Source organism: Aspergillus chevalieri, chromosome 1, assembly GCF_016861735.1.
Source record: "Aspergillus chevalieri M1 DNA, chromosome 1, nearly complete sequence".
NCBI classification, from domain to species: Eukaryota; Fungi; Ascomycota; class Eurotiomycetes; order Eurotiales; family Aspergillaceae; genus Aspergillus; species Aspergillus chevalieri.
Window position 1 is genome coordinate 3,269,613 of NC_057362.1, and position 25,573 is coordinate 3,295,185.

The 25,573-nt window shown below is 49.8% G+C and overlaps 11 protein-coding genes across 11 annotated transcripts; 8 read left to right on the top strand and 3 right to left on the bottom strand.

The window, feature by feature from the left end:
• Window positions 1-252: 252 nt before the first annotated feature.
• ACHE_11113S (translation initiation factor 2) lies at window positions 253-3,303 on the top strand (the record flags this gene model as incomplete). Its single annotated transcript, XM_043275647.1, has 3 exons — window positions 253-276; window positions 326-3,095; window positions 3,152-3,303. The coding sequence occupies 3 exons, from the start codon at window positions 253-255 to the stop codon at window positions 3,301-3,303; spliced, it is 2,946 nt and encodes a 981-aa protein (XP_043132233.1).
• A 225-nt stretch (window positions 3,304-3,528) lies between these two features.
• ACHE_11114A (HNH endonuclease) lies at window positions 3,529-4,367 on the bottom strand (the record flags this gene model as incomplete). The annotated part of the gene is made up of 2 exons (XM_043275648.1): window positions 3,529-4,098; window positions 4,152-4,367. 2 exons carry the CDS (start codon window positions 4,365-4,367, stop codon window positions 3,529-3,531), a joined length of 786 nt encoding a protein of 261 aa, XP_043132234.1.
• Window positions 4,368-4,573: 206 nt separating this feature from the next.
• ACHE_11115S (haloacid dehalogenase, type II) lies at window positions 4,574-5,384 on the top strand (the record flags this gene model as incomplete). The annotated part of the gene is made up of 2 exons (XM_043275649.1): window positions 4,574-4,739; window positions 4,804-5,384. The coding sequence occupies 2 exons, from the start codon at window positions 4,574-4,576 to the stop codon at window positions 5,382-5,384; spliced, it is 747 nt and encodes a 248-aa protein (XP_043132235.1).
• A 352-nt stretch (window positions 5,385-5,736) lies between these two features.
• ACHE_11116S (EI24 domain-containing protein) lies at window positions 5,737-6,658 on the top strand (the record flags this gene model as incomplete). The annotated part of the gene is made up of 3 exons (XM_043275650.1): window positions 5,737-5,784; window positions 5,847-6,424; window positions 6,481-6,658. 3 exons carry the CDS (start codon window positions 5,737-5,739, stop codon window positions 6,656-6,658), a joined length of 804 nt encoding a protein of 267 aa, XP_043132236.1.
• A 3,203-nt stretch (window positions 6,659-9,861) lies between these two features.
• ACHE_11117S (uncharacterized protein) lies at window positions 9,862-12,008 on the top strand (the record flags this gene model as incomplete). The annotated part of the gene is made up of 3 exons (XM_043275651.1): window positions 9,862-9,924; window positions 9,986-11,608; window positions 11,667-12,008. The coding sequence occupies 3 exons, from the start codon at window positions 9,862-9,864 to the stop codon at window positions 12,006-12,008; spliced, it is 2,028 nt and encodes a 675-aa protein (XP_043132237.1).
• A 447-nt stretch (window positions 12,009-12,455) lies between these two features.
• Window positions 12,456-13,120, bottom strand: ACHE_11118A (uncharacterized protein; the record flags this gene model as incomplete). The annotated part of the gene is made up of 2 exons (XM_043275652.1): window positions 12,456-12,478; window positions 12,625-13,120. 2 exons carry the CDS (start codon window positions 13,118-13,120, stop codon window positions 12,456-12,458), a joined length of 519 nt encoding a protein of 172 aa, XP_043132238.1.
• Window positions 13,121-13,711: 591 nt separating this feature from the next.
• ACHE_11119A (neutral/alkaline ceramidase) lies at window positions 13,712-16,035 on the bottom strand (the record flags this gene model as incomplete). Its single annotated transcript, XM_043275653.1, has 2 exons — window positions 13,712-15,794; window positions 15,848-16,035. 2 exons carry the CDS (start codon window positions 16,033-16,035, stop codon window positions 13,712-13,714), a joined length of 2,271 nt encoding a protein of 756 aa, XP_043132239.1.
• A 497-nt stretch (window positions 16,036-16,532) lies between these two features.
• On the top strand, window positions 16,533-17,266 carry ACHE_11120S (pre-mRNA-splicing factor SPF27 family protein; the record flags this gene model as incomplete). The annotated part of the gene is made up of 2 exons (XM_043275655.1): window positions 16,533-16,569; window positions 16,641-17,266. 2 exons carry the CDS (start codon window positions 16,533-16,535, stop codon window positions 17,264-17,266), a joined length of 663 nt encoding a protein of 220 aa, XP_043132240.1.
• A 1,173-nt stretch (window positions 17,267-18,439) lies between these two features.
• On the top strand, window positions 18,440-20,837 carry AOX1_3 (GMC family oxidoreductase; the record flags this gene model as incomplete). Its single annotated transcript, XM_043275656.1, has 8 exons — window positions 18,440-18,582; window positions 18,639-18,792; window positions 18,858-19,111; window positions 19,171-19,214; window positions 19,263-19,939; window positions 19,992-20,403; window positions 20,460-20,641; window positions 20,706-20,837. The coding sequence occupies 8 exons, from the start codon at window positions 18,440-18,442 to the stop codon at window positions 20,835-20,837; spliced, it is 1,998 nt and encodes a 665-aa protein (XP_043132241.1).
• Window positions 20,838-21,372: 535 nt separating this feature from the next.
• On the top strand, window positions 21,373-22,363 carry ACHE_11122S (uncharacterized protein; the record flags this gene model as incomplete). Its single annotated transcript, XM_043275657.1, has 2 exons — window positions 21,373-21,473; window positions 21,523-22,363. The coding sequence occupies 2 exons, from the start codon at window positions 21,373-21,375 to the stop codon at window positions 22,361-22,363; spliced, it is 942 nt and encodes a 313-aa protein (XP_043132242.1).
• Window positions 22,364-22,765: 402 nt separating this feature from the next.
• SDS23 (cell separation during budding) lies at window positions 22,766-24,551 on the top strand (the record flags this gene model as incomplete). Its single annotated transcript, XM_043275658.1, has 5 exons — window positions 22,766-23,149; window positions 23,204-23,673; window positions 23,728-23,845; window positions 23,893-24,071; window positions 24,122-24,551. 5 exons carry the CDS (start codon window positions 22,766-22,768, stop codon window positions 24,549-24,551), a joined length of 1,581 nt encoding a protein of 526 aa, XP_043132243.1.
• Between the last annotated feature and the right edge of the window lie 1,022 nt (window positions 24,552-25,573).

A 25,573-nucleotide genomic window follows, 5' to 3' on the forward strand; every position in this document is an offset into this window, starting at 1 on the left:
CAATTGCGCGACACCACTAAAATCACACACAAGAAACGTAAACAACCCACAGAAAGAAAGAAAATGTAAAAGGAAGCAAGGCGATGTGCTCTCGTTCTTATCGCGATGGCGCGAGGTGGGACGGGGATTATGTCAGCCAAACTCCGATTGGGCGGGGACACCGACGGGCACGTGACCCCGGCGCGGGAAACGGAGGAAAAGACGCCGTGAAGCGCTCTCCGAGGGAAACGACAGGCGCAATTGTCGGTTATAATGCAGAGGCGGGTGGTATTAGAGGTGTGTTGCGTTATATTTTGCTATTTTCGCTGTGCTGACAGAATTGCAGTTGTCTCGCCGTCAAGGTGTTGCGAATCTTTCGTTTGCGGCCGCACATAGAATAACGCCGACGAACTACGGCCTCCGACGAACATTTCATTCCTCACCCGCAGCGCTCGATTCGTTCGATTCCAATCATGACGAAGATGAAAGCAATCCTCGTGCTTCGTTCTCAAAGCCCAAGTTCACATCACGGTGGGGCAGCGGGCAGTCAACGACACGACCTATTGCCCTGAGCCCAGCGGAACAGGCGATGCGCGAGAAGATGATGGCGCAGCAACCCAAGAAAGAAGAGGCCAAAACAAAGCAAGAGACGGAAGGATCGAGTGTCAATGATTCCTCATTTCAGAAACGAACATGGGGTGGTTCTCGACAGTCGATTACTCTGAGTCCAGCCGAGCAAGCGATGCGTGAGAGGATGGTGGCACAGCAGAAACAGAGAGAGCAGGAGAATAGAAACGCTCGTGGTGCGGGGCCCCGGGATCAGGGGCAACGGCTGACGCCTCGTCCCGTATATTCTAAGGACACAGGGCCCGGCGGCGACAAGCCCAGGAGACCTTTCAAATCTGACTGGAAATGCCCGAGCTGCGGATTCAAATGTTATGGGAAATTTCACTTTTGCCCTCGTTGTGGCTGCACGAGATCTGAACTTGAAACGGATTTGTCAAGACCGAGAAGAGAACAAAAAGACTTGTTGTCTCGTGGCCTTGCAGAACGACCTGCATCCCGGGAAAGCAAGAAATATTCAGCTTGGTCAGAAGATATAGGTGATTTACTAGGCGATGAAAATTCTGGAGAGCCTATCTCAAAGTCGGACGACGTGGTTTCCGTCGATCCGATTGAGGAGGTTGACAGAGAGAAGCTTGTAGCAGAACGCCAATCGCTGGAGGCCGAGAATAATCGGGACTCGCCGGAACGGAATCTGGAGGAGGAGGAGGAAGAGCAGCAAGTGACCCAGCGCCGAAAGGACTATAAGCGTCGTGATGGCCGGAAAAAACAGAAATACGGCGAAGAAGAAGATTTCGACCAGGAGGAAACCCGACGTCGTCGAGAAGAGCGGAAGCGCGCGAAGAAAGAAAGGGCAAGACAAAAGCAAGCGGACGTCGCCCCAAGCCCTATTTTCCTGCCCGAGTTCATCAGCGTCAGTAGTCTGGCGGACGTCATTGGAATACGGCCAGCCCAATTTGTCCAACGCATGGAGGATATGGGCTTTGAGGGTGTCACATACAACCATGTCTTGGACGCGGAAACAGCTGGTCTAATCGCGACCGAGTACAACTTTGAGCCTATTTTCGATCAGCCCGAGGAAGGTTTTGACTTGACTGCCGCCCCTGAACCAGAAGACCCGTCTTCCTTGCCTCCCAGGCCCCCTGTAGTCACCATCATGGGTCATGTTGACCATGGCAAGACCACTATCCTGGATTGGCTTCGCAAATCATCTATTGCTGCTGGAGAGCATGGAGGCATTACGCAGCACATTGGTGCATTCAGCGTCGCCATGCCTTCCGGGCAGACCATCACTTTCTTGGATACTCCCGGTCACGCGGCCTTCTTAGAGATGCGTCGTCGCGGAGCAGACGTTACAGATATTGTCGTTCTTGTGGTAGCCGCAGACGACAGCGTCAAGCCTCAGACTATCGAAGCCATTAAACATGCCACCGGAGCCAAGGTTCCCATCGTCGTTGCTATCAGCAAGATCGACAAGGAGGACACCAATGTCGACAAGGTGAAACAAGACCTCGCAGCCAACAATGTCTACGTTGAAGAATATGGCGGCGATGTCCAGGCTATTGGCGTGAGTGGTAAGACGGGCCTAGGAATGGTGGAACTCGAAGAAGCCATTTTGGCTCTTTCTGAAATGCAGGACCACCGAGCCGACACGGAAGGTAACGTTGAGGGCTGGATTATTGAGAGTACGACAAAGAGCTATGGTCGAGTGACCACCGCGCTTGTCAAGCGTGGTACCCTACGCGTGGGCGACATTGTCGTTGCAGGCGATGCTTGGGCTCGTGTGCGCACTCTCCGTAACGAAGCTGGTGTTCCGATTGACGAGGCAACACCAGGTATGCCCGTTGAAATCGACGGCTGGAGGGAGCAGCCAAGTGCTGGCACGGAGATGATTCAAGCACCATCCGAACAGAGAGCCAAGGACGTAGTGGAGTGGCGGTTAGAGCGGATGGAGACACAGAAACTCGGCGAAGATGCGACAGCTATCAATGAAGCTCGTCGTGGACTTCTTGACAAACGCCAGCAAGAAGAACTGGAAGAGGCAGGTCGGCATATAGAAGATGGACAGGCTTCCGGCCCCAAACCGGTGCACTTCATCATCAAGGCGGATGTTGATGGATCCGTCGAAGCTGTCTTGAATACCGTCACTGCAATTGGCAATAACGAGGTTTACCCGAATGTCCTCCGTTCTGCCGTTGGCCCAGTGGGAGAGTTTGATATCGAGCATGCTGCAGCTGCCCGTGGCAACATTATCACCTTCAACACATCGATCGATCACGCTATGCTGCGAATGGCAGAGCAGCGAGGCGTGAGGATCATGGACCACAACGTCATTTACAAACTTATGGACGAGGTCAAGGAGATACTTAGTGAGCAGTTGGCGCCCACTGTGACTCAGCGTGTGACGGGAGAGGCAGAGATCAGTCAGGTTTTCGATATCACCATCAAGAAACGGGAGACTACTGCCATTGCGGGTTGCAAGGTTCGCAATGGAATTATCCAAAAGGCCAAGAAGGTTCGGGTCTTGAGGGGCCAGGAGATTATTTATGATGGTGAGTTTCTTTTCCGTCTCTTTTAAAGGCCGTATTTGTTAATTCTGTGCTTCTAGGCGTGATGTCTTCTCTCAAGAACGTCAAGAAGGACGTGACCGAAATGCGCAAAGATACCGAATGTGGTATCGGTTTCGAAGGCTGGACGGAGTTCGTTCCTGGCGACCATGTCCAGTGTTATGAAGATATCTACGAGAAGAGATATTTGTGATATACCCTTTTCTCCTCTCTTTCTATTTTTGTGGTCTTACGGATCATTGTATTTTTATTCGGGTCTCGGGATCTTGCATTCAACGCATATAGAACGGGTGTTATGACAAAAGTGTTTCGGGGGTTCCAAAAATGATATGATTTCATGTACAATACATATGTCCACAGATAATATGATGCGACGAGCTCTGTCTTCTCTATATTATTGCTGCCCTCTGGACAAAGTCTATGTCTTCTTCCACCGAATCCTACTAACCCACCTCGCCCAATCTTGCACATCCTCCCTTTCCAAGATCCTCTCGATGGTATACCATTCCCTTGCCAATTCCTCATTTCCTGCCATCCGATGCACAAAACTATGACACGCGCGACACAACCACGCAACACTATTCAACATCCACTCCTCATGCCACCCCCTCTTGCGCACCTTCTCGTGCATAGCCCGCGGAATCAAATGATGATACGATAGAGGTATCCAATCCCGCTCGCAGATCTCGCACGCATCTGTCCGTGTAGATGCCCATACTGGTGGTCCTGCTGTTACGCTGGAGACGTACTCATTTAGAAGTGGGGAGAGGAGGGTTTCGGGGATGTCGGCGGGGTCGGGGATTAGGCAGTAGACGGTGAGTGTTTCAGTTACTGTTGATGGGAGAGTTGACGAGAGAGCTTCAATGAGGGAAGTTGGAAGGGGGGTTGGGTAGACATCTGTTCGGAGGGAAGGGTCTTGCTGGGTAGTGCTGTAGGAGAGGGATTGGAGGACGTCGGGGAGGTGGGTGAAGATTTCAGACGCGAGGAACTACATTGTTTTAGTATTTGTCTCCAATATAAAAGGGAGAAATGGTAAAATACATCAACAAACTCGGCCAAATCCTCGGGATTGGCCCTTTGGAAGGGCTCTGTTTTGACGACGGGTGTGGTCTTCACATGGTTATTGCTGCTCGACGTGTTATTTCTTCGCGCCTTGTTCGCTTTGCGTTTTGACGACTCGCGAGGTCTTTCATTGGATTTCGCGACTATAATGCCGGACAGAATATCTCGGAAGATTTCATAGTTGGAGGAGTTCATGGTGCTCTTTGCGGTGGTGATGGAAATCTACGCGTTGGGAGAAAATCACGGATTGACATCATTGTTAGTAAGTAGCTTTCGTCCGAGTCCCGCATTATTCGACTCTACCCCAGGGGTATTAAGGGAATTTCCTCAGTATACTGGATTGAATTAAATCAATTAATCAATTGATAAGTTGGAACGTCGCCAATCATAAAATCTACAAAATGACCAAGAAGGTCGTGATTGCCATGGACATCTACGGGACTGTCCTCACTATGGAGACCATCACCCAAGAACTGGAGAAGCACTTCCCAAAAGCCAATGCTGAGGCCATCCTAAAGGCGTGGAGACAGCACCAGCTGGCGTATACTTGGAGATTGAACAGCTTGGGTGCGTTGACTGCACTGTGACTGTGTTTCTACGATGCTGTTCACCCTGCTAAACCGTTCACTAGGGCGCTTCCTACCGTTCTCCGAAATAACCCGTAACGCTCTCTCCCATACCCTAGCAGAAACTGCCGGGGCCGATCCGGCAGAGCAACACATCAACAGGCTCATGGCAGCCTTCGAGAATATGGGTACGTTCCCAGACGTCGGCCCAACGTTGAGTCGCCTGGCGGTGACCCCCGGAGTTGTACCGGTGGTGTTTACCAACGGAACCAAGACAATGGTATCCCATTCATTGTCAAAATCAAAAGACCTCGCACCATACTCGGCAGTCTTCCAAGACATCGTTACCGTTGAAGAAGTCAAGCAATTCAAGCCAGCGCCGGCAGTGTACAACCACTTAACGGAGACGGTGGGATTAGGATCCCAGAAGGAAGACATCTGGGTAATCAGTGCCAATCCATTCGACATCAATGGCGCGCGTAACGCAGGCCTCAAGGCCATTTGGATCGACCGGAGTTTGACAGGATGGACGGACAGAGCTGAGCCGAGTCTAGAGCCCACGGCAGTCCTGCACAGCTTGGAAGACATTATCCAGACGATTACCCATCATTATAAAGACGAACTGAACCGTCATGCTACAGATTGAGATTTTAAGCAATACTAGAGGTTGTTGAGGGAGATGTATTGCGAGTTGTATTTCCGAACGCTCCACGCAAGAAAGAAGAATCCGGGGTAAGCAAGCAAATTCAATCTATCCTTCCATTTCCCCTCCAGATATCCATTTAGCGATGTGGGATTTCAGAGTGAATAGAAAGGAGTATCAGTTTTGGTAGAAGAAAAAGAAAAGATTCGGAAGTTGAGAAAATTCTCGGCCTTTTATACGCGGGCGGTGAGCTTATCGATAAGACGGCTGTCTTGGCATTCAACAACCGACGTCGTTTTACGCCTCGTCATTTAAACAGGAACAATACCACTGTTGGGTATAGAAATATATTATCATGGCCTCCCTGAATGTGAATAGCGCTGCTTGGCTATATCCTTTTCGAGTGCGTGCGTCCCGGCGATGCTGAATGCTACAGAGCAAGAGAATAACGCTGACGCCTAACAGGGAGTTCTGTACTATTCCACTCATCGCTTTCTCTGGCCCTTATTCAAAGCGCGATTGATCCCAATAATCCTACTTTCAACATTCATCTACGTCCTCCTTTTCCTCTTTACATACCTACCACAAGTCGCCTTCCTCGCCATCTTCCAAGGCAAAAGCGCATGGATCAGCGGAGCCTTTTTAGTGCTGGGTGAAGGCGCAGCCATCGTTGCCGCTCTATTCGAAGCCTTCTTCGTCGACGAGACACTGGTAGATATCTTCGATGCGGTCCTGGTCAATGAAGGTCATGGAGAACTGGTCACAACTTCTCGGGTGCTATATCCCCAGGGGGATAATATCGTGCAGCGGCTTGGGAAACCCATGAAGGGGGCTGTGTATGCGCCGTTTTCTCTGAGACAGATTGTTGAGTTTGTTGTTCTGCTACCGCTGAACTTGATTCCGGTTGCGGGTGTGCCGATGTTTCTGTTGTTGACGGGTTATCGTGCTGGGCCGTTTCACCATTGGCGGTACTTTCAGTTGCTGGACGTTCCGAAAAAGCAGAGGAAGGAGCGGATTCGCCAGAGGCAACTTCAGTATACATCGTGAGTTTCCCTCTCCTTCTTGTTTCCTCTTTAGTTTAGATTGTTGACGATGGCAGATTTGGAACGGTGGCTCTGCTTCTTCAGCTGGTCCCGATTCTTTCGATGTTCTTTCTGATGACCACGGCTGCCGGCTCTGCTCTCTGGGCCTCGGAGTTGGAAAACAGACGCGGTTTGCTGGAACAAAGACATGAGCCAGAGACTCCGGGATACAATGACGAAGAAACCGCGCCTTAAACGTGTACATACCACCTACATCGGGTGGCCCAAGACATATTATCGATACCCACGATTGACGAAACTGAATATACCAATGCCATGTTTATGCGATATGATGTACTATTGGGCTTGCTATGTCGGATGTTATTCTGACTGATTTTGCAACCTTGACAATGGAAGATATCTGCTTTATTAGTTTGGTAGTCTCGTAACTCTTTATCGCTACTGCACGCTGAAAACGAATTTGGACTACCAGTCAACAAAGCTGACCATAAAGCATCGTATTACCGTACCCCAAGAGCATGTTTGAATGATCGTAATAACAAAGCCGTGTCAACATCATCAAACTACTGTCGCGCATATATATCCTTTGCAGTACAACCCTCATCGCCAACGTCTGGATCAAGACGAAACCGCCGGTTCCCACCGGTGCCACGATCCGTCAGGACTAGAATCTGAATCAACCCAATTTGCTCATCAGAAACAACATCTTGAATAGTTATTGGGATGATATAGAGATGTGCTTGCAAGGGTGAAGTAGCGTAGCTCCTTTTGCTAGGGTTTTCTTGCAATGAAAACATAGCTTCAGGGCTCACGCGGCTATTCTCCCACAGACACACAGGTTCCTCGCCAAAGGGATACTTATAAGTCTACCTCGCCGGTCGCCAGTCGCTCCAGTCCTCATCAGATTATCCACATCATCGTATGGCTTACGCGCAGTCTTTGTAGATCCCATGGACGCATAGCTTTCCCAACTGATACTAAAAGACTAAAAGGCTTATTTTCATCATCGCCGATCCCATTAATCCCAATCCCGTGTTGACTTGTTGACGATAGGGAGGAGGAGGAGGGGGGGGTGTGAGCGGGATCTTGTTATCAGAGCCAGAGTCGTAAGGGTTGCATCGGTATCCCTTAGGGTCGGTCAGTTTCACGCCAGAGGCGTAGATGATTCTTCTGGTATCTTTGATGATTTGGGGTCAGACTTTCTTCCAATCGTGGCGGCCAGTGTTGATGTGGTAATAGTGGGTGTAGCTTTCTGTGTTAGTAGATATCTGGTAAGGATGGATTGCTTCGACTTTTCCCATCTTGGTAGAAGATCTCTTTGATGAGAGGCGAAGACTTTAATTTGCTGGTGAATGATTGAGGTGAAAAGTGGATAGAAGGTCTATAGTCATGACATCTTCTCCACTATCTATGCAAGCAAAGAACTAATTTCATATGATACACAGGATATCAATCATGGCGGAGTCTGTATGCGTATTTTCTTTCATATGATTCCATGCCATGGTAAGAACGTCTCTGAACCGCTGCCACGCAAATAGTAAACAAAAGGGTAAAATCACCATCACCAACATATGCGCCATCATCTGAACTAAATCGTCAACCATCCTGGTTTTTACCTCGCAACCGCCTCCATAATCTCCGGAATCAAGAGCAATCGGTAGGTCCCGAATAGTCACCGCGGTCCCACGAGCACACTGGTTCCACCCCCCAGATACTCTTGTAAAGAGATCGAGTCAACTCCCAGTCCATCTCCCAATCGCCACCAGAGCTAATATTCTAACTCAGCACGGTCATCAATCAAGGGGAGCAAGAAAAAAAAATAAAAAAGACTCACTGAATCTGACACGCATCCGGAATCAGCATGAAGGCTCTCAGCAAGACACAGGTAGCACAAACTCATGAGTTTATTAGCAGTTGTGAACCATCCCTCGCAGTGCCCTTTGTGTCCAATTCCGGGTTTGATAATTTCATTCGGATCGGTCTTGTAGGCTCCAGAGGCACGTATGATCTGTCTCATGTCTTCGGGTGTATTGTAGCCAGATTTTCTTCCATGCGCGGTGGTTGGTGTCGATGCGGAAATAGTTTATATAGATTTTGGTGTTGGTGCTAGTGTTGTGCGTTGATTAATGAGAGAATTCCTGAGTTATTCCATATTCGCAGAATACCAGATGGTATTCCTGAGGTGGTGAAGAAGAATGCAATAGAGGAATACGGAGATGAATGATAGATAGCTGGTGGAAGGTGAACGAGTCGAGAATCGGCTCAGAAGGAGTCGAACCTGTCAACAACAGTCTATAGTATATATGCCAACCAATATGAGAAGAATGAGCGCGATTCGTGATGCATAAGCGTTGCGAGTGATGTGTGGGAGTAAGAAGTTGGATGGAAGAATGGCTGTTGACAAAGAAGGTGTCTTCTAAGCACGCCTAACTTGAAAAATAGTGCTACTGCAGGCTCAACACAAGTACCAGATACTCAAGAACAATTATATAAGAGTGGTATTAGTGGTTGATAACCGCCATGCAAAGTATATGCATAGTAATACAAAGCAGGCTATTAGATAACGAGCAGGACTCCATCGAGTAGTTGACACCAACTCACAGTACTATTCAAGCCGATCAAAATAACTCAACCACTATGATACAAGGCTCTTGATCATTATGAGACCGATCCTGCCATTGCACGGCAATAAAAAGCTAGCACAGACAGACTCACTGCCTATGAGCTACTTTTAGAGGGATGCATTAGGCGCTTGACCACTGAGTGTCTCGAAGATCAGCTTTGAAAGTCAGTTGCAACGACCTTCATAAGAACCAGAACGGCGAATTTGACCTCTATTAGGCGTATAAGATCGTCACGTCTGTGAGTCCGAGTCCGAGTTCAAGGATGCCGGTCGTCACGAGTCATTCGGAAGTCCCCCTGTATATGGGGAGGATTTTCACAGTACGAGAACACGACTACAGCCTTGTAGAAGGCGTCGTGGACACGAGATCTCTTCCCCCAAGCCTTGGAAGGTTCTCTGTGCAGTCAAAAGAACTGCAACTGCACCTACATTGAGCGGAGGTTTCTTAGTAGCAAAGAAATGGCGAGGGCAGGATGATCATATAGAAAATTTGAATCTCAAAGAACAGCTAACCCGTATATTCTGGGCCAGATGCATTCCCCCGCTACATTCGTATACCCCGTATATGCCGGTGTACCCCTGATTGTACCGAGATCAACCTCTCTTCCGCATTTCCCCCGCCGGAGAACCGAAAAGTCTCTGGGGAAGAACGCTTGATCCCTTGAGCCTCACCCCGGTCTCCCCGGATCTCTCCCTGTCTAAAAATTCAATCCTTCTTATTATGCTGGTTTCCTCTTTTCCTCTGTTTGCTTCCAGTATATCGTCCTGATCATGTCCTGAAGCATGGAATAGCCCGCATTGCGTCATTGTCTCCATGGACACCAGCAAAACCAGACTGCGCAAGGCCTGCGATGCCTGCAGTATCCGCAAGGTCAAGGTATCTCTTTTCTCCTCTTGAGCCATATCTTTCTATAAGCTTGATGATACTAATTGTGTAGTGCGACACCAGTGGTCCGCCCTGTCGCTCCTGTGCCAGCCTGGACATTCCGTGTACCTACGAACGACCGAGCCGACGACGCGGTCCGCCGAATCGCCATGCTGAAGCCATTAAGAAGCAGAAACTGGGCCCAAGCCCAGGATCCACTGCCAGTACTGCCGCGGCTTCTCCAACAACGGCGTCGCCCAGTCCATCAGCTTCCGACATAGCATCAGCGCCCGCTCCGCCGCCGCCTACTAGTACCACTACCCCCTGGATGTCTGCAGAGTCGATATGCCCGTTACCCACAGTACGATTGCTCATCGACGATTTCTTCACCTATATCCATCCGTTAGTCCCCATACCGCACGAACCTACCTTTCGCGCAGCCTTCGAGCGTCGCGAGGATGTTACAAATCCTACCTTTCTGGCCCTCCTGGCCGGCATGATCGGGTCGCTGGTCGCGTCGTTCCCCAGGCGGCCAAAGCAACATTTAAGGACAGAGGCTGAGAAGGCCGCGTTTCCACACTCGATGGCGTTGGTGAAGCGGTGCCATGATGTCGCCGTGCAGGCACGGGGGACTGGGTACCTCGATCGGACGGCTACGGTCTATGATGCGGCCATCAGCTACTTCCTGGGACTCTGTGCAGGCTATGTATGGAATATGCGACGCTGTCGTGCCTATCTAGCGGAATGTCGTACGATGTTGCAGGTGTATGATTTGTGTCGCCAGTCCCCGAGATCAGCTGGCAGCAACCCTACGAGCCCGGCCTCTCCGCCATCTTCAGATCCAATGGTTGCAGGTGCAACACTGGCAGATGGGTATCAAGTTGATATCATACAGCAGGAATTAGGGCGGCGTCTATTTTACACAACCCTGGTGGGATTTCGAACGTTACAACAGATGGGCTCCATGGACATCAGCGCTCACTTTCCTCCGGAAACTCCGACAGAGCGGTACCCTCCTCTGCCTATGGAGATTGATGATGAATTCCTGTTCTCGACGCATGCAGGCCCGCAACCATCTAGCACGGTCTCGCGGCTGACGGGGTTCAACGCGAACGTGCGAGTCTTTAACTCCTACAACTCGCTTCATGCCTGGGAACTTGCATTCGGGAGTGGCATGATTTTTGATTACGAAAGACAACGGAGCTTGCTCTGGGAGTGTTTACAGAGTTGCAAAAATGCGTTGGCCCATGTACCCCGTGAACTATCCCTCCAATGGACGCTAGCAACACCAGTGAGTCCGGGACAGCGCAAATTCGATCCCGTCAGGACCGCCATGGAAGATCCGGACGCGCAAGATCGTCGCGCAATCCAGTACGAAATTCAGAAGGCGAACATCTACGCTTCGCAACTAGGCACGCGGTCATACCTGGTGGAAAAGTACTGGAACATCTACGGGGCTCATCAGAAAATAATGCGCCAGAAAGCACCAGAAAACGGATCCCCTGCGACCCAAGGGTTGACGGTGAAACTAGAGGGCGAATCACCGGGAGATGTCGCAATGCTGCAGTATTCCCATGCACAGGCTGATTTCATCGGCCGAATGATGGCGGAGGAACGCCGGATAGTTATTCGCGATCTCATGGTCTTGTTGCGTTCTGTCAATGAGATCAACATGGAGCCTAATGGTGCTAGCATTGTGAGCCCCTCCTCCCTTCCCAATTGCCATTGAAAAGTCGCTTACGAGAAACAAACAGACTTCTAAAATCCGCCAAGTAGCCTCCACCCTCCTAAACTACCCCGGCACCTTCGAAGAACAATCCTCATACCCCTCAACCACCGACTCCTCTGCACCAGGCCCCCACCCCTTAACCATGGCTGAAACACAAACCTACCTCCGCGCCTTCATCGACACCCTCATGCGTCTCGAGGGTCTGTCCGCCCCTGCGACGACGGCTAGTAGTCCGCAGCAGTACGGAAGGTCTATGAGTTATTTGAGTGATCATGACCGGGACGAGGAGGAGTTGAGGCAGTGGGCTAGTTTGAAGGAGTTCCAGAAGAAGTTTGCCGATGCGGGGGGTGTTTTGTCGGAGATTTAGGTTGGGTTAGGTTGATTGGCGTTGGGTTATTTGTATCTTTCTTTTGTCGTTTGCGGTTTACGATGGATGACTTGATTATGTTTTCTTATTATTCTCCCAGGGTGGGTTTCTGATTTAGGTAATGCACATCATTCAAAGGATTCAAGTTATAAAATCAAATTAGAGCAGTTTTGGTTCCAAAGCATGATATTTGTTGAATTCCTGCACAGCATAAACACAACACAATACACAAAAAGCAATAACCAAAACGGGAGAAATAAAAATCAAAACAAACGACACCCCTAGACCGGAACAGTCTTAGTCCAAGTCCCAATATCAGTCACCAGGCTATTAGTGGTAGACGCAGAAGTAGTAGAAGGCTCCTCGTCATAGTAAACAGTATGAGTAGCAACAACCTTGACGAGTGTCGTCCCAACACGATGGCTCGACGATGTGGTCCACCAGGGCTTAATCGGAGTAATGACCGTTTCCTGCGTAAGGTCAATCGGAGTGATCACGCTTTTCGCGCTGCTGGTAGTCCTAGTGCTGCGCTCTTCAAAGAAATCGGAAGGAAGAGATTCTGTCCTCGTAGACGAGGCACCAGGCGACTCCAGCACGATCTCAGGGAAGAACTTACTGGTCTGCGCGGCGGCATCCGAAGGGGCCTCTTGGGCCCTAGCCTCGAGGGTGGGTTTTGCTTCTGCGAAGAAAGGCTCGGAGGGGGACGCATAGGCATCGGCATCGGCATCAGGGATGTCAGTGGGGACGACATCGCGGATGGCGTTTGTGAAATGGATCCAGGGATAGATGGTGCCGCCGAGTGTGACGAAGTTGTCCCATGTAACGGTCGTATCATAATATGTGATGGTAGTATGCAGAGGAATGTCGTATGTAATGTAGTCAGTATTGATGTAGACATCAGGATCGGCATCCGCGGTGTCAGTGGGGGCGGCGTCGCGAGCAAGATTGGTGGGTGTAGCGTCTCGCTTTACCACAGTAGTGAAATCGGCATTAACATAGTTCCAGTATGGCCAAGGGACGGAGAGGAGGCTAGTGTTGGGTTCGTCGACAGGCCTTGCCATGGAAGAGTAAACGAAGAGAAAGGCGGCCGTAGCCAAGTGAGTGAGATGCATCTTGTTCGGTTGATGGAGAATAAAAAATCACAATTAGGATATCCTGCTGTCATCTGGGGGAAAGCGAGCGGATATAAAGGACGAAATGATTGCGCTAGAGGCACATGTTAAAAAGAGATGCTCCTTTCAAACCTAGCATGACTTTCTTTGAACAGTTGCCGGGCTACAAAGTAGCACCAGCATGCGAAATCATGAAAGGAAACTCGGCCCAAAATCGAGTCCGCAGAAGTTGAATGGATGTGAAGAAAGAAAGGAAATTCGGGCATAAACAATCATCAGATCATATTAGAACAATATTACCAGACTTCTGGTGGCAGGGCTGCGGATGTGGAAATGAAAGGACCGTTTCTCAGGATCCTGCGGGTCGTTGAACAAAGACTCAAGCAATGCCTTGAATGGCTGGATTCCAAACACAAAGAATGCGCGCGGCAAGAGGCTGTCAATAGCATATGGAAATTTGCTGTTAGCGATTGTGGCTGCAAAAAAAATTGGGATGATGCTCATCAGTTACACAATATCAAGATAGGTCAATATGCCATTTGAAAGGCAAGCATCGGAACGAATGTGTTATTTCGAATATCTAGCAAGAGACTAATCAACTACCACAGTAAATGGTTCTCCGATTCCCTCGAATGTTTTGACGTTGCCCAGTACGCTCCTAGAATCCCCGTAGTAGTGTATACGGTAGGTCCCGTTCTCCAAGGGCTTAGGACTTCCAATATTGTAGTAGTCATCCTCAATCTGCCACTCGATGCTCACTTCGCTAATCCCAAGAACGGTGTTTGTCCTCTTCCAATAGAAGAGAAGATTCCAATCGCTGTCAGTGCGCACGGCTTCCCAAGAGCCTGCTTCAGAATTTCGCCTTTCAATCGCTGCAAATGTGGACTCAAGGCGGAGGTTATTTCGCGGGTTGGCACCGACAAAGGAAGTTCGTACCGTATCACCAGGTCGATAAACAATATCTAGCGGTGATGAAATAACGTCTCCAAATGACTTTCCAAAAGGTGCATTATCGAACATCACTGACGGAATAAAACTCATTGACCTGTTAGTGTTGATTGGCGGGCTAGGCCCAGAAGGGATCTTGGGCAGTCCGGTAACTTGAGACGAGTCACCTAGATACGGAAGATATGTAAGGGTTAGGTTTATGTACGCCGCAAGTGTGTTTGGCCCGTAAAGAGTAGAAGCGCCTTCATAGCGTTGGACGCCATATTCTTCCTCGGTAGTAACGTAGTGGGCATAGCTGTTCGAAGGAGCACCGAGAACCACCAAAGGATCCGCAATAGAAAGTATATCGTTAGAGGATTTCGCAACACTTTCCTTCCAGCGTCTACCAGACATGGTGGTGGCTTCACTGGCCGAGACAATGATCATAAGTTGTCCCACCCGGAGAACTTGGATGTCCACGATATTCGGACCCCACGGATATGGTTGAGCCATTGAACCAATATCAAAGAGAACCTCCTTGGGGGCTTGACAAGCCTTTTGTTCATCGGACGGTCGATGCACAAAGTCGCGCACAACGTGCCACAGAGGATTGGTTTCAGCTGGGGAGCTGCTGTTTTGCGTAAAGTCGAACTGGCCCGATCCATCCGTGGTACCTGCAGCAAAGGAGAACCCCATCGCGGCTGGGCACGTGGCCAAGATGCTGGAATTGAAGGGTGACTGGAAAGTATAGTCTGAAAGGTCCTGGTAGACATGAAAGAAGTTGACTTGGGAGCTTCCGACGATCCTGGTAGCATCGACATCTGTCTGCTCGTATGCCTGTTTAGCAGCGGCATACTGACGCCTTCCAATCTCAAAGCAGCTCTTTGCACCCGCATCCTGTTCACGGAAGAACGGTCCTCGGCCCTGGCATAGTTCATTTCTTCCGCCACAAGTGCTATCTTCGTATCGACACCGTTCTCCTGATCCGTCCTCGCACCACGCACCAAAGATATTCGGGCTGGTGTCGCCGACATTCGATTGGGAGAACCCTGCAACAAAACCATCGGCGAATCTATTGTCATCCTGGGCGTTTCGCTCAAAAAGCCATGCTGCGACACCCTTATTATCTCCTGTGACCAGGGTGTTGTTGCTATACATTGACGTGCCGTGCACAGGAAAGAAAGTCAGGATAGCCGTGGTTTTATCATCTGACTCCCGATCGAATCTCAGGAGCGTCATAGTCTTGTCCACGTTGTCCGAGTATCGGCTCTTTTCTTCTTCGGGATTGGCGTCATAAGCGTATGGACTCCTATTGACGTTGGCATCTAGATCGATGGAGCTAAATGTAAGGCGCCCTGGAGCTAAGCTCTCGTGTGCTCGTTGGATAGATAATAAAGCACCGTCGACAATAGCTTGATAGCTTTGCTTATCAAACCCTCTACAAGGTATCTGAGGAAGCAGATAGTTCATCCACGCCCCAGGCCCTGAATGAGAGTGTGTTCCTGTCAGAGCCAGATTGCGCTCGTTATATCGCGCATAGTCTGGGCCAAGGCTTGCGAGGCCCTCGAGCACGCCATGGCGAATACCAGTATCTCCTGTCAATGCATCGAGAACCACATAGATAAATGTATCTTCTGGACGACTTGGGTTACCAACAATGAACGCACGAGAATAGATCCTTTGTCGAAGGCCAGATCCGACTTGATTCGTGTTTGCAAAGCCATTAAAAACCACTTCAACCGTCGGCCTGAAGAGATATTAGTAATATTGAAGTGAGAATTTGAGAATATGCTGCTGTACCCTGTGATATCGGCTTTGCCCGCACCCAACAGGAATACATCTTCATCCAAACTAGAATTTCCTGCAAAGCTCCTCCCGCCAGTCTTCAGCGGCAGCTTTGGGTCTTGGATGCTTGAAACCAGTTGCAATAATAGGAATGCTGCGATGAGTGCCCCGGATAGAACCACTCCTATCCTGAGACTGGACATTCTTGCGCAAGTTGCTGATGTCTGGAGCATTGTTCAAGAACTTGTCCTCAGTCGAGCACATTAGAAAACCCCGCACGCCAGAAGTACTCCTTAGAAGTCGATCTCTCGTGAAATTTCCTGGATAACCGAGGGAAGTATACAAAGTGAATTAGGGCCGTGGCTTGATGACAGCAGATAAGCTAAACCTAGTCCCGTAAGATAATTAGCAGATTCATAGCTAGTGTTTGATAGTCTTTGGGAATATATAACGAAGTCTTTATCAAGGCTAATCCCAGCAAAAGATGATCAGCTTGGAATGTGGTCGTAATCCAGACGATGAGGGACGATCACGTGAAACATATAATTAGTAACTAGGCTTACCGCCTTCGTCGGAAGCGTCCAAGAAAAGCTCCCAGTCGCATCGAGATCCGATTGCCCATCGTCGCCATCTTTTCTTCGTTGTTGTCAATTGGGAAAGTTGAAGTTCTTATAAGCTAACTTGATATTTTCAATTCAAAATGACCCTCATCAACGAGTCGCATGATTCCCTTCCTTGTGAGTTAAACTTGTCTGCGAAATGCACGTCAAAGTAGACACCTTTGCTAACAGTTTTCGATCTCTTTTAGATATCGACTATGAGCCTTCTGCGCAAGCCCGAGCAAATGCAGCGAAGCTCATATCCGCAGAACTCTCGCCGGATCATGCGTCATCTCTCCACCCTTCAATTCCCGCTTTCTCCGAACCCCAATTCTCCCCTCTAATGCAACAAGAGCTGGAGCGCAAGGCAGCCGGATTACCACTCGCTGGAGGTATTGACCTATCGCGTTACGAAGCTCCTGAGCCGCCCGCCCGAACGACTGATGCGGAAGGAAATTCTACCCCGGACCTCGATGAATGGCGCCGAACACTACAGAAGGCCTACACAGCCAGTTCGCATCTGTCCATGAGACACGAGAACTTGGCTCTTCTTGAGGAAAATGGCAAGAATGCGTGGTTGATAGGTAATTCGCAGTTGGAGGATATTCTGCGTGGCATTGAGAAAGAATTGGCGGAGACCAAAGAGGCTGCGGAGACTGTCAACAAACAGAGAAAGATCGCACAAGAATCCAGCAAAGGGGAACTGATTGGTCTGGAGGAATCCTGGAGGCGTGGAGTCGGAGCCATTCTCGATGTGGAGTTGGCTTCTGAGGGTCTGCGGATGCAAATCCTGGAGCGGCGACGTCAGTTTGCCCAGCAACAGTCCCGGTCATGATGACAGTCTACATTGGTACTTCACTTTATCCGAATGCGGAGTTGACAAGATATTTGCCGTCAACAATGGCAAACACTCTATGCTCCGTAATATGTACTTCTCTTATCTCTGCGGCAAGGTGCCGTGTCGTTGGATGGATGTCACCTGGCCGCTTTATTTCTGTACTGTTGTGACAGCATGACGCAGTATTTTGTCCTCTCTCCGCAAATTCAGTGGTTCGACGAGTCAGGACGCAGTGAAATAGGTGAAGTTCTAGAAGCTGCATGATACATGCGTCCGGCGGTCCGCGCGGAGAAGTATAACCTGGAAACATGAGATGAGAAAGGATGTGCTGTAAACGAATATAGGGTATTGGATCTACGTGACCATGTCTATCTTCGGAAAGGCCGAATGAAGATTGTGCTGCCAGTCCGGCCAAAGCTCCAAGTCTTGTGCGGGGACGGATGTCAGTTTTACTGTTCCCCCGCAATATGCAATACGGCCGGTGCCAATCATGCAGATGCCCATGATCTTTAACACTACGGACAGCGGAGACGTATGCTCTATCGATTTTGATTTGCCATTCGTCACATTGAAAGGCGTCTTGTCCTTTTGGCCTTGTCGATCCATATTCAGCCTAATATACCACTTCGAAATTCGACCTTTTTTCATCCTCAATTAATGCCGTGATAGTCTGATACTCCTTGCTTTTTTTTATGAAACCCGCTTATTTCGTACCCTGCTCTTGTACTATAGCTTACTTCATTGTACATAAGAAACAAGACCAGTCGTATCACAGCCTTGACCCATGCACAGTTTTACTGCATGCTTGCATGTCTCCGGCCATTTCATCGCGAGTACTTTGTACACTATAAGATGTAAAAATATCCCCGGATTTCTCCTCTGAGATGCGGGGAAAGCATGGCCAAGCAAAGGCATTCGTACTCGGCTTTCCCTCCCCATATCAGACCCGGGCCATTGTCCAGTTGTCAGTCTATGGTTGGGCATCCTGGTTAATATCATTTTGCATCTTGCATCTCTTGTCGCGCGGGGTATGAACATCGTCTTTGAACAGGTACGAATGGCTATCGTCATCAATCCGTGCACCGCCCTATATAACAATCATTGGACGTCTCTCATCACTGGCACTGCAACCTTCTTAACTTTGTCAAGTCAAAGAAACCACCGAGCACCATGACCATCCCGGAGGAGGTGGACATCATCATCTGTGGTGGTGGTAGCGCCGGCTGCGTACCAGCCGGCCGTTTAGCCAACCTCGACCATAACCTCTCAGTTCTGTTGATCGAGGCTGGTGAAGATAACTTAAACAATCCATGGTGAGCATATACCTTGATTACGTCGAGCATGGAGTTGATCACCATCTGTCTCTTAGGGTCTATCGTCCCGGCATCTACCCCCGGAACATGAAGCTGGACTCTAAGACCGCTTCGTTCTATCACTCTCGGCCATCGGAGCACCTTGACGGTCGAAGGGCTATTGTTCCATGTGCGAATGTCCTTGGAGGGGGGAGCTCGATCAATTTCATGGTAAGAGAATTCTATTGTGTAAGACGAGGAGTCAGTAATTGGTCTAACCGGTTCGACTTGTGCAGATGTACACCCGGGCTTCTGCTTCGGACTACGATGACTGGCAGGCAAAGGGCTGGCGTACAAAGGAGCTTTTGCCTTTGATGAAGAAGCACGAGACATATCAGCGTGCGTGCAACAACAGGGAACTTCATGGTTTCGATGGCCCCATCAAGGTGTCTTTCGGGAACTATACGTATCCTGTCATGCAAGACTTCCTTCGTGCGGCGGAGTCTCTCGATATTCCGATCACGGATGACCTGCAAGATTTGAAGACCGGGTAAGATACACCATCAATGAGTGCCTTGACTGTCCGGTTAACTGACTGTCTCTGTATAGACACGGCTCTGAGCACTGGCTGAAATGGATCAATCGTGATACTGGTAAGGTACTTCAGTTTTCTATTCAAGATCCCGCTAACTTTCTACTAGGCCGTCGAAGTGACGCTGCTCACGCATACGTCCACAGCACTCGAAGTAGACATTCCAACCTACACTTAAAGTGCAACACCAAGGTGGACAAGGTCATCATCGAAGGCGGCAGGGCAGTCGGAGTCGCAACCATCCCGACCAAGCCCTTAGACAACCGTAACCCGCCCCGCAAGATCTTCAGGGCTCGCAAGCAGATCATTGTAAGCAGCGGTACTCTGGGCTCACCACTCGTTCTTCAAAGATCTGGTATCGGTGATCCTGAGAAGCTCCGCGCAGTTGGGGTAGAGCCGATCGTGGACCTGCCTGGCGTGGGCCGCAACTTCCAGGATCACTATCTTACTTTCTCTGTTTACCGGGCTAAGCCTGAAGTCGAGTCGTTTGATGATTTCATCCGGGGAGATCCTGAGGTTCAGAAGAAGGTCTACGATGAGTGGAACCTGAAGGGCACTGGTCCCCTAGCCACGAATGGCATTGATGCTGGTGTGAAGATTAGACCAACTCAGCAGGAGTTGGAGGAGATGAAGATGTGGCCTACGTCTGACTTTGTGAAAGGATGGGAGTCTTACTTCAAGGATAAGCCGGACAAGCCTGTCATGCATTATTCGATCATTTCTGGATGGTTCGGTGACCACATGCTCATGCCACCGGGCAAGTTTTTCACCATGTTCCATTTCTTGGTAAGTTGGAACAACATGCCTACCAGTCTTTCCGGCTAACAAATATGCACAGGAATACCCATTCTCTCGTGGATTTACCCACATCCAGTCCCCAGATCCATATGAGAACCCAGACTTCGATGCCGGTTTCATGAACGACAAGCGCGACATGGCTCCTATGGTCTGGGGCTACATCAAGTCTCGGGAGACGGCCCGCCGGATGAATGCGTATGCTGGAGAGGTGACTGGCATGCACCCTCACTTTAAGTACAACTCTCCAGCTCGCGCATTTGACCTTGATCTTGCGACTACCAATGCCTATGCTGGACCGAATCACTATTCAGCTGGCATTCAGCATGGTTCCTGGTCCCACCCTCTGGAACCAGGAGAGCAGCCTGCGACAACCTTCCTCAACTCTCACAAGCAGGAGACTCGAGCACCGCTAAAATATAGTGCGGATGACCTTGAGCAGATTGAGAAATGGGGTGAGTGCGACACGTCTTCATGAATGATTTGTTTCTTTTAACGCTGATTCTCGTAGTGCAACGGCACGTCGAAACTACTTGGCACTCGCTGGGTACTTGCAGCATGGCACCCAGAGAGGGCAACTCGATCGTCAAACACGGTGTTGTCGACGAGCGCCTGAACGTCCACGGCGTGGAAGGTCTCAAAGTCTGTGATCTATCTATTTGCCCGGATAACGTGGGCTGCAATACGTTTAGCGTACGTCCTCTTGTCTCCTTGCTTATCTCCTGCCCTTGAACTAGGCTGACTTGCTCTACACCAGACCGCTCTTCTCATAGGCGAGAAATGCGCGGTTCTCACTGCAGAGGACTTGGGCTATTCAGGCCTTGCTTTGGAGATGAGGGTGCCTACTTATCATGCCCCGGGAGAAATCGTAAATCTGGCACGCCTGTGATTGCTTTTATGGTTGTTTTGCTTTTGGTGTCTTTGTTTACTAGTTTATCTGTATTCTGTGTTGTCTGGTATACTCAAGCCAGATTACGTAGGGTGAAAAGTTCAAGAACCCTGATCCATGACACCCCCGTTTATACGCATTCACACTGTTCTCCGTTCGAATATATACCTTTTCGATTAGACGATTAAGTTCTAGAGAAGTTTGGATTAAAAAGCGCTAAAAAGAAAAATGCTGGATTCCAGATTCGACCAATCACGTGTCGCGTCGCGTATTTTCCCGATTTGACAAACGCGAAGGAGAGTGAGGTTTGTACGATAACGAGACGAGGCTGATTGCTGTATAATTTTACGGTCTCAATGCGAAGCTCTTGACATCTATAGACATTATAGTCAGGGCAAGCATATCCCCGATGTCTTTAGCAGTGAGACCTTCAAAAGGGCTGAGAGGCCCTTCCTGGATTCATGAGAATCCCTACCTGACAATAGGATGGGAGGAAACCAACGAGTTTGGGGCCCCGTCGCTAAAACACTCTGCAATGCGACAGACGCTCTCTGATCAGAGTATTTTGACGCCGGAGCTCTTTGCTAATGTTCCGTGGACGATTGCGAAGTATCTCTGGGATTGTCTTGGAAGGAGGTAAGTAGCCTTTACATTAATCCGGTTCAATTCGTTGACCCGTCTACAGCAAGAAGAGAACGCTCTACATGTGGAAACTATTGGCGACAGCATATCCATCCCAATTCCGAGAGATCTCCCAATACCGCCTCATGAAAATCGAAGGGCCTCGTATGCCAATGCGAGACTATCTGAATCAAATTAAGAGTGACACCCTCCACTGGCGCGTCGCATTGACCATGTTCACCTCATTCGCAAGTGTTCCCGAACTGGTGGAGATCTCCAATGTCAAAAACCTCGTCGCGCTGGAACTCAACACATCGTCCGAGCTGGAAACCTTTTCCAGTGACACTGATTTGCCAATGACGGCGCTTAATGATCGGATTGTCCGGACGTGGAGTGAGCTGGCAGCGTCTGATGCGTTTGCGCATCTGAGTGTTCTGAGAATCTCGCATCAGAAGCAAGTGTCACCAGTTATTCTACGGTATTTAAGATCGTTTCCGTTGTTGCGTCTGCTTGTCATATGTGATTGCCCAAGCGTTTCTCGTCTCTTTAAGAAGAACAGCAAACCAATTGAAGGGTGGCAACCGATGGACACTGTGGTTGATGATGATGATTCCGATGCTGCACATGATAAGCTTTACGGGTGCTACAGAGCTAGCTTCACCATCAATGAAGATACGAAAGCACCCGATGTCCCCATCCTCAGCTTCCAGATCGGCCGGGAGATGCGCCGGTCGACAAAAACACCATCGTTTGACACGATCTACTTGGTGCGACAAAGCCACCCGGAGCAGGAGACCTCCGAACCCGCTGCCAAAAGACAGAAAGTACCTGGAAGGCACAGCAGAGTGACAATGCGAGAGCACAAGGGAAGGAACCTCGACAGCGTCTTGCAAGAGTTTCTGTGAGCCATGACGATTGTTGATTGTATGACGTAAGGTGACATAAGGCAGCGGTCCAGGCATACAACGGCCATTGAACCCTCAGCGTCTCGACCGCTGGCTCAGAACACTTTATCAGAGCTAAAAAGCACGCTTGCTCTACAATGCCTTAAATCTCCACTTCATACACTCTATACTAGATCAGCTGCGTCGTGATGAGGTGTGTTTGCCGCGTGTTTATTGGCCAGCGGACAGCCACCAATCAGCCACCGCCGCAGCTCCCCCGCAACGTCGCCTGCCGTCCCCCATGATCCTCGATCCTCTCCGGCTTCAACTCACCTCGTCGTTGCTTTGGCGCATTGTGAACAACTGAGATTGTCCAGCTTGGTTACTTGTCTGTGCTGAATCTTACTTGAGTTCTGACTTGCCATGGCGAGTCCAAGACAATCGCTCGAAGCTGCCGTCGCTGGCAGCTCCAATGGCTCCGCTGTCATATCTCCGCGATCCAGTGTCGACTCGCGGACTTCTGGCATACGAAATCAGTCCGCTCGACGCTCACATATCTCCACGAACCATTCGCATCGACAGAGTTTTAGCGAAACTCTCCGCGCGCCCGGATCTCCGCGATCACGCCGTCAGCCGTCGATCACCAACGCCGGAGTCTTGAGTCTTATTGATAACCCGCCTGTGCCAAACAATCCGGACCCCAAGTTTGCTGGTCGCGATTGGAGACATATTTCGATTGGGGAGTTGGTTAGTCCGGATGATCTGAAGTTTGTTGAGGTTGACACGGGGATTGAGGAAGCAACCGATGTAAGCAGTCCTTTTCGGCTTCTGCTCTGGGAGATACTGATAGGATCTGGATAGGCGTTGATTGACTCCAATATTGCGGTACTGTTGATTCGCGAAACACCTGAGCACAAGTCCGCCGTAGGTACCTTCGATTTTTCCGACCTCAACGCATACCTCCTGCTAGCGGCGGGACTCACACAGCCCGACGACGGCCTACTCGGACTGTATGGAGAATTAGCACGGAAAGCTCAAGAAGGGAGCAAGATACCACTGCGCGATGTAAAGGACCTGGGCAAGAAGGAACCGATGACGACACTTCCCGCGACGGCCAACGTGATGAGTGCCGTGGAAACGTTTGGGGGTGGTGTGCATCGTGTTGTAGTGGTGGACGAGACCAATAATAACGAGGTTGTGGGAATCTTTAGCCAGTTCCGGTTGGTTAAGTTCCTTTGGGAGAATGGTCGCACATTTCCAACAGTTGATCAACTGTATCCGAATTCCTTGGGGGATTTGGGAATAGGATCGCGAGCCGTGCTTTCGATCAAGTGAGTTCTGTTATCCGGTCTTATATGCTGCGCTGTTTTGCTGACTATGAACAGTGCAGATCGACCGCTTAGTGAAGCCCTGCGCTTGATGTACGAGGAGGGCATCTCATCCGTCGCAGTGGTTGACAACCATTTGAACGTAGTGGGCAATATCTCATCAACAGATGTCAAGGTATGTTTCATGCGCTGTCATATTGTTGACGAGCCTAACCAGAACAGCTGTTGACCCGATCCTCGTCACTCCCCCTTCTGCACAACACGTGCACTCATTTTGTCTCGGTGGTTTTGTCTACACGAGGTTTGATTGATGGCAAGGATTCTTTTCCGGTCTTCCATGTGAATCCTAGTTCGACCCTTGCGCATACGGTGGCCAAGCTTGTGGCTACTAAATCACATCGGTAAGCATTCGCAATTCCTGTCAAACTATGCAAAATCTCATGTTGTACAGGTTATGGGTGACCGACCCGCTCTCACCAGCGTCATCCGGACCCTCGACACCGTCTCATTCTACAACCCATCTTGTACCCAACACAGTATCAAACCCAGCAGTGTCACCGCCCACATCACCAAAGCCGACTCAGCTGTCAAACCCCAGCAGCAACCCATACTTGCCCATTCCGCACTTATCACCACAGCCGGGAACAGCCACACTGGCACCGTCAATTCCCGCATCAGCACTACCCGGAGCACGCCTGTCGGGCCGATTGCTTGGCGTAGTCAGCTTGACGGATATTCTGAATCTACAGGCACGGGCCAGCGGGTTAAGCCCGGCAGATCCCATGGAGAGCCGCGCGCACCGGCGGCGGAGCAGCAGTTCTAGCATCAGTGTCCGGCGCAGCGGGGAGTTGGGACGGGAGTTGTTCAGCCGAGGGTTTTGATTTGAGCATTTTTCTTCCCTTCTCCCCTTTGACCCTCTTGCCCATTATGGTAACAGCTTTTTCGCGGATGATAAGGCTGCACACGCGTACTGCATATACGTACAGATAGGGGATTCTCTCGATCGATTGATCCTAGCCAGTGGTGGTGCAGGAACTCGGCAGATCTCGGTTGGAGATACCGTAATCCCACCTAGTACATACATAACATAGCATAGTTAAGAATGGAAAGTATACGATACTTTGTACCTGACCTGGCCTGATCTGACCTGACCTGAAGCTACTGCAGTCGACCCTCATCCCGGAGACACCGATAACCCTGCCAGTTTCTCAAGCCAGTAACAGCCCTCGCCTCTTACTCATGCTGAGTGATCGGTCTGGCCCGCTGCATCCAACGGTTCTCAACACTAAAATCCATGGTTCTCTGCCTGTGACTGGAGTGGATGCTCAGACGGTGGGGAACGTCAGACAACCAGTGGTTCAGGTGATTTACGGGCGTGTGTTTGTTATCGCCGGGGAGGACCGAGTCAGAATGAGTCTGCTTACAGAGGGGTTATGTAAGATGGGTGATAGTGGTGGGGTAGGTTATTTGGAATTATGTGTTCCACTGTACTCTGTCTCTGCGGTGTACTCTGGGTGTCGAGAGGGCATGCTTTGATAGATAAAAGTAGATAGAAGTATCTACGGGTGCTAATGCAGTCTAGACACTAGACCACTCCGAATGCAACTGTACTCAATATATTGCACTCACCACCCACAAAGAACTAAAGAACAAGTAAAGTAACATGACTAGTGACAGGTGCCAACCAAATTAACCCCCCTCTCCTCTCTTGCCTCAGCTCTGTTACATTAGCATTAGCTTATCCCAGGTTAATCCCTCACATACTAAACCTGAGAGGTTAACCCTATTAGGCATTATCTAAGACCAGGCAACGTTATTCCACATCTGTGCTCGGATATACTGTGTGTGTGTGTGTGTTTCTATTTAACGTCGAGGGTCGGATTTTTCCACGGAAAGATCCTGG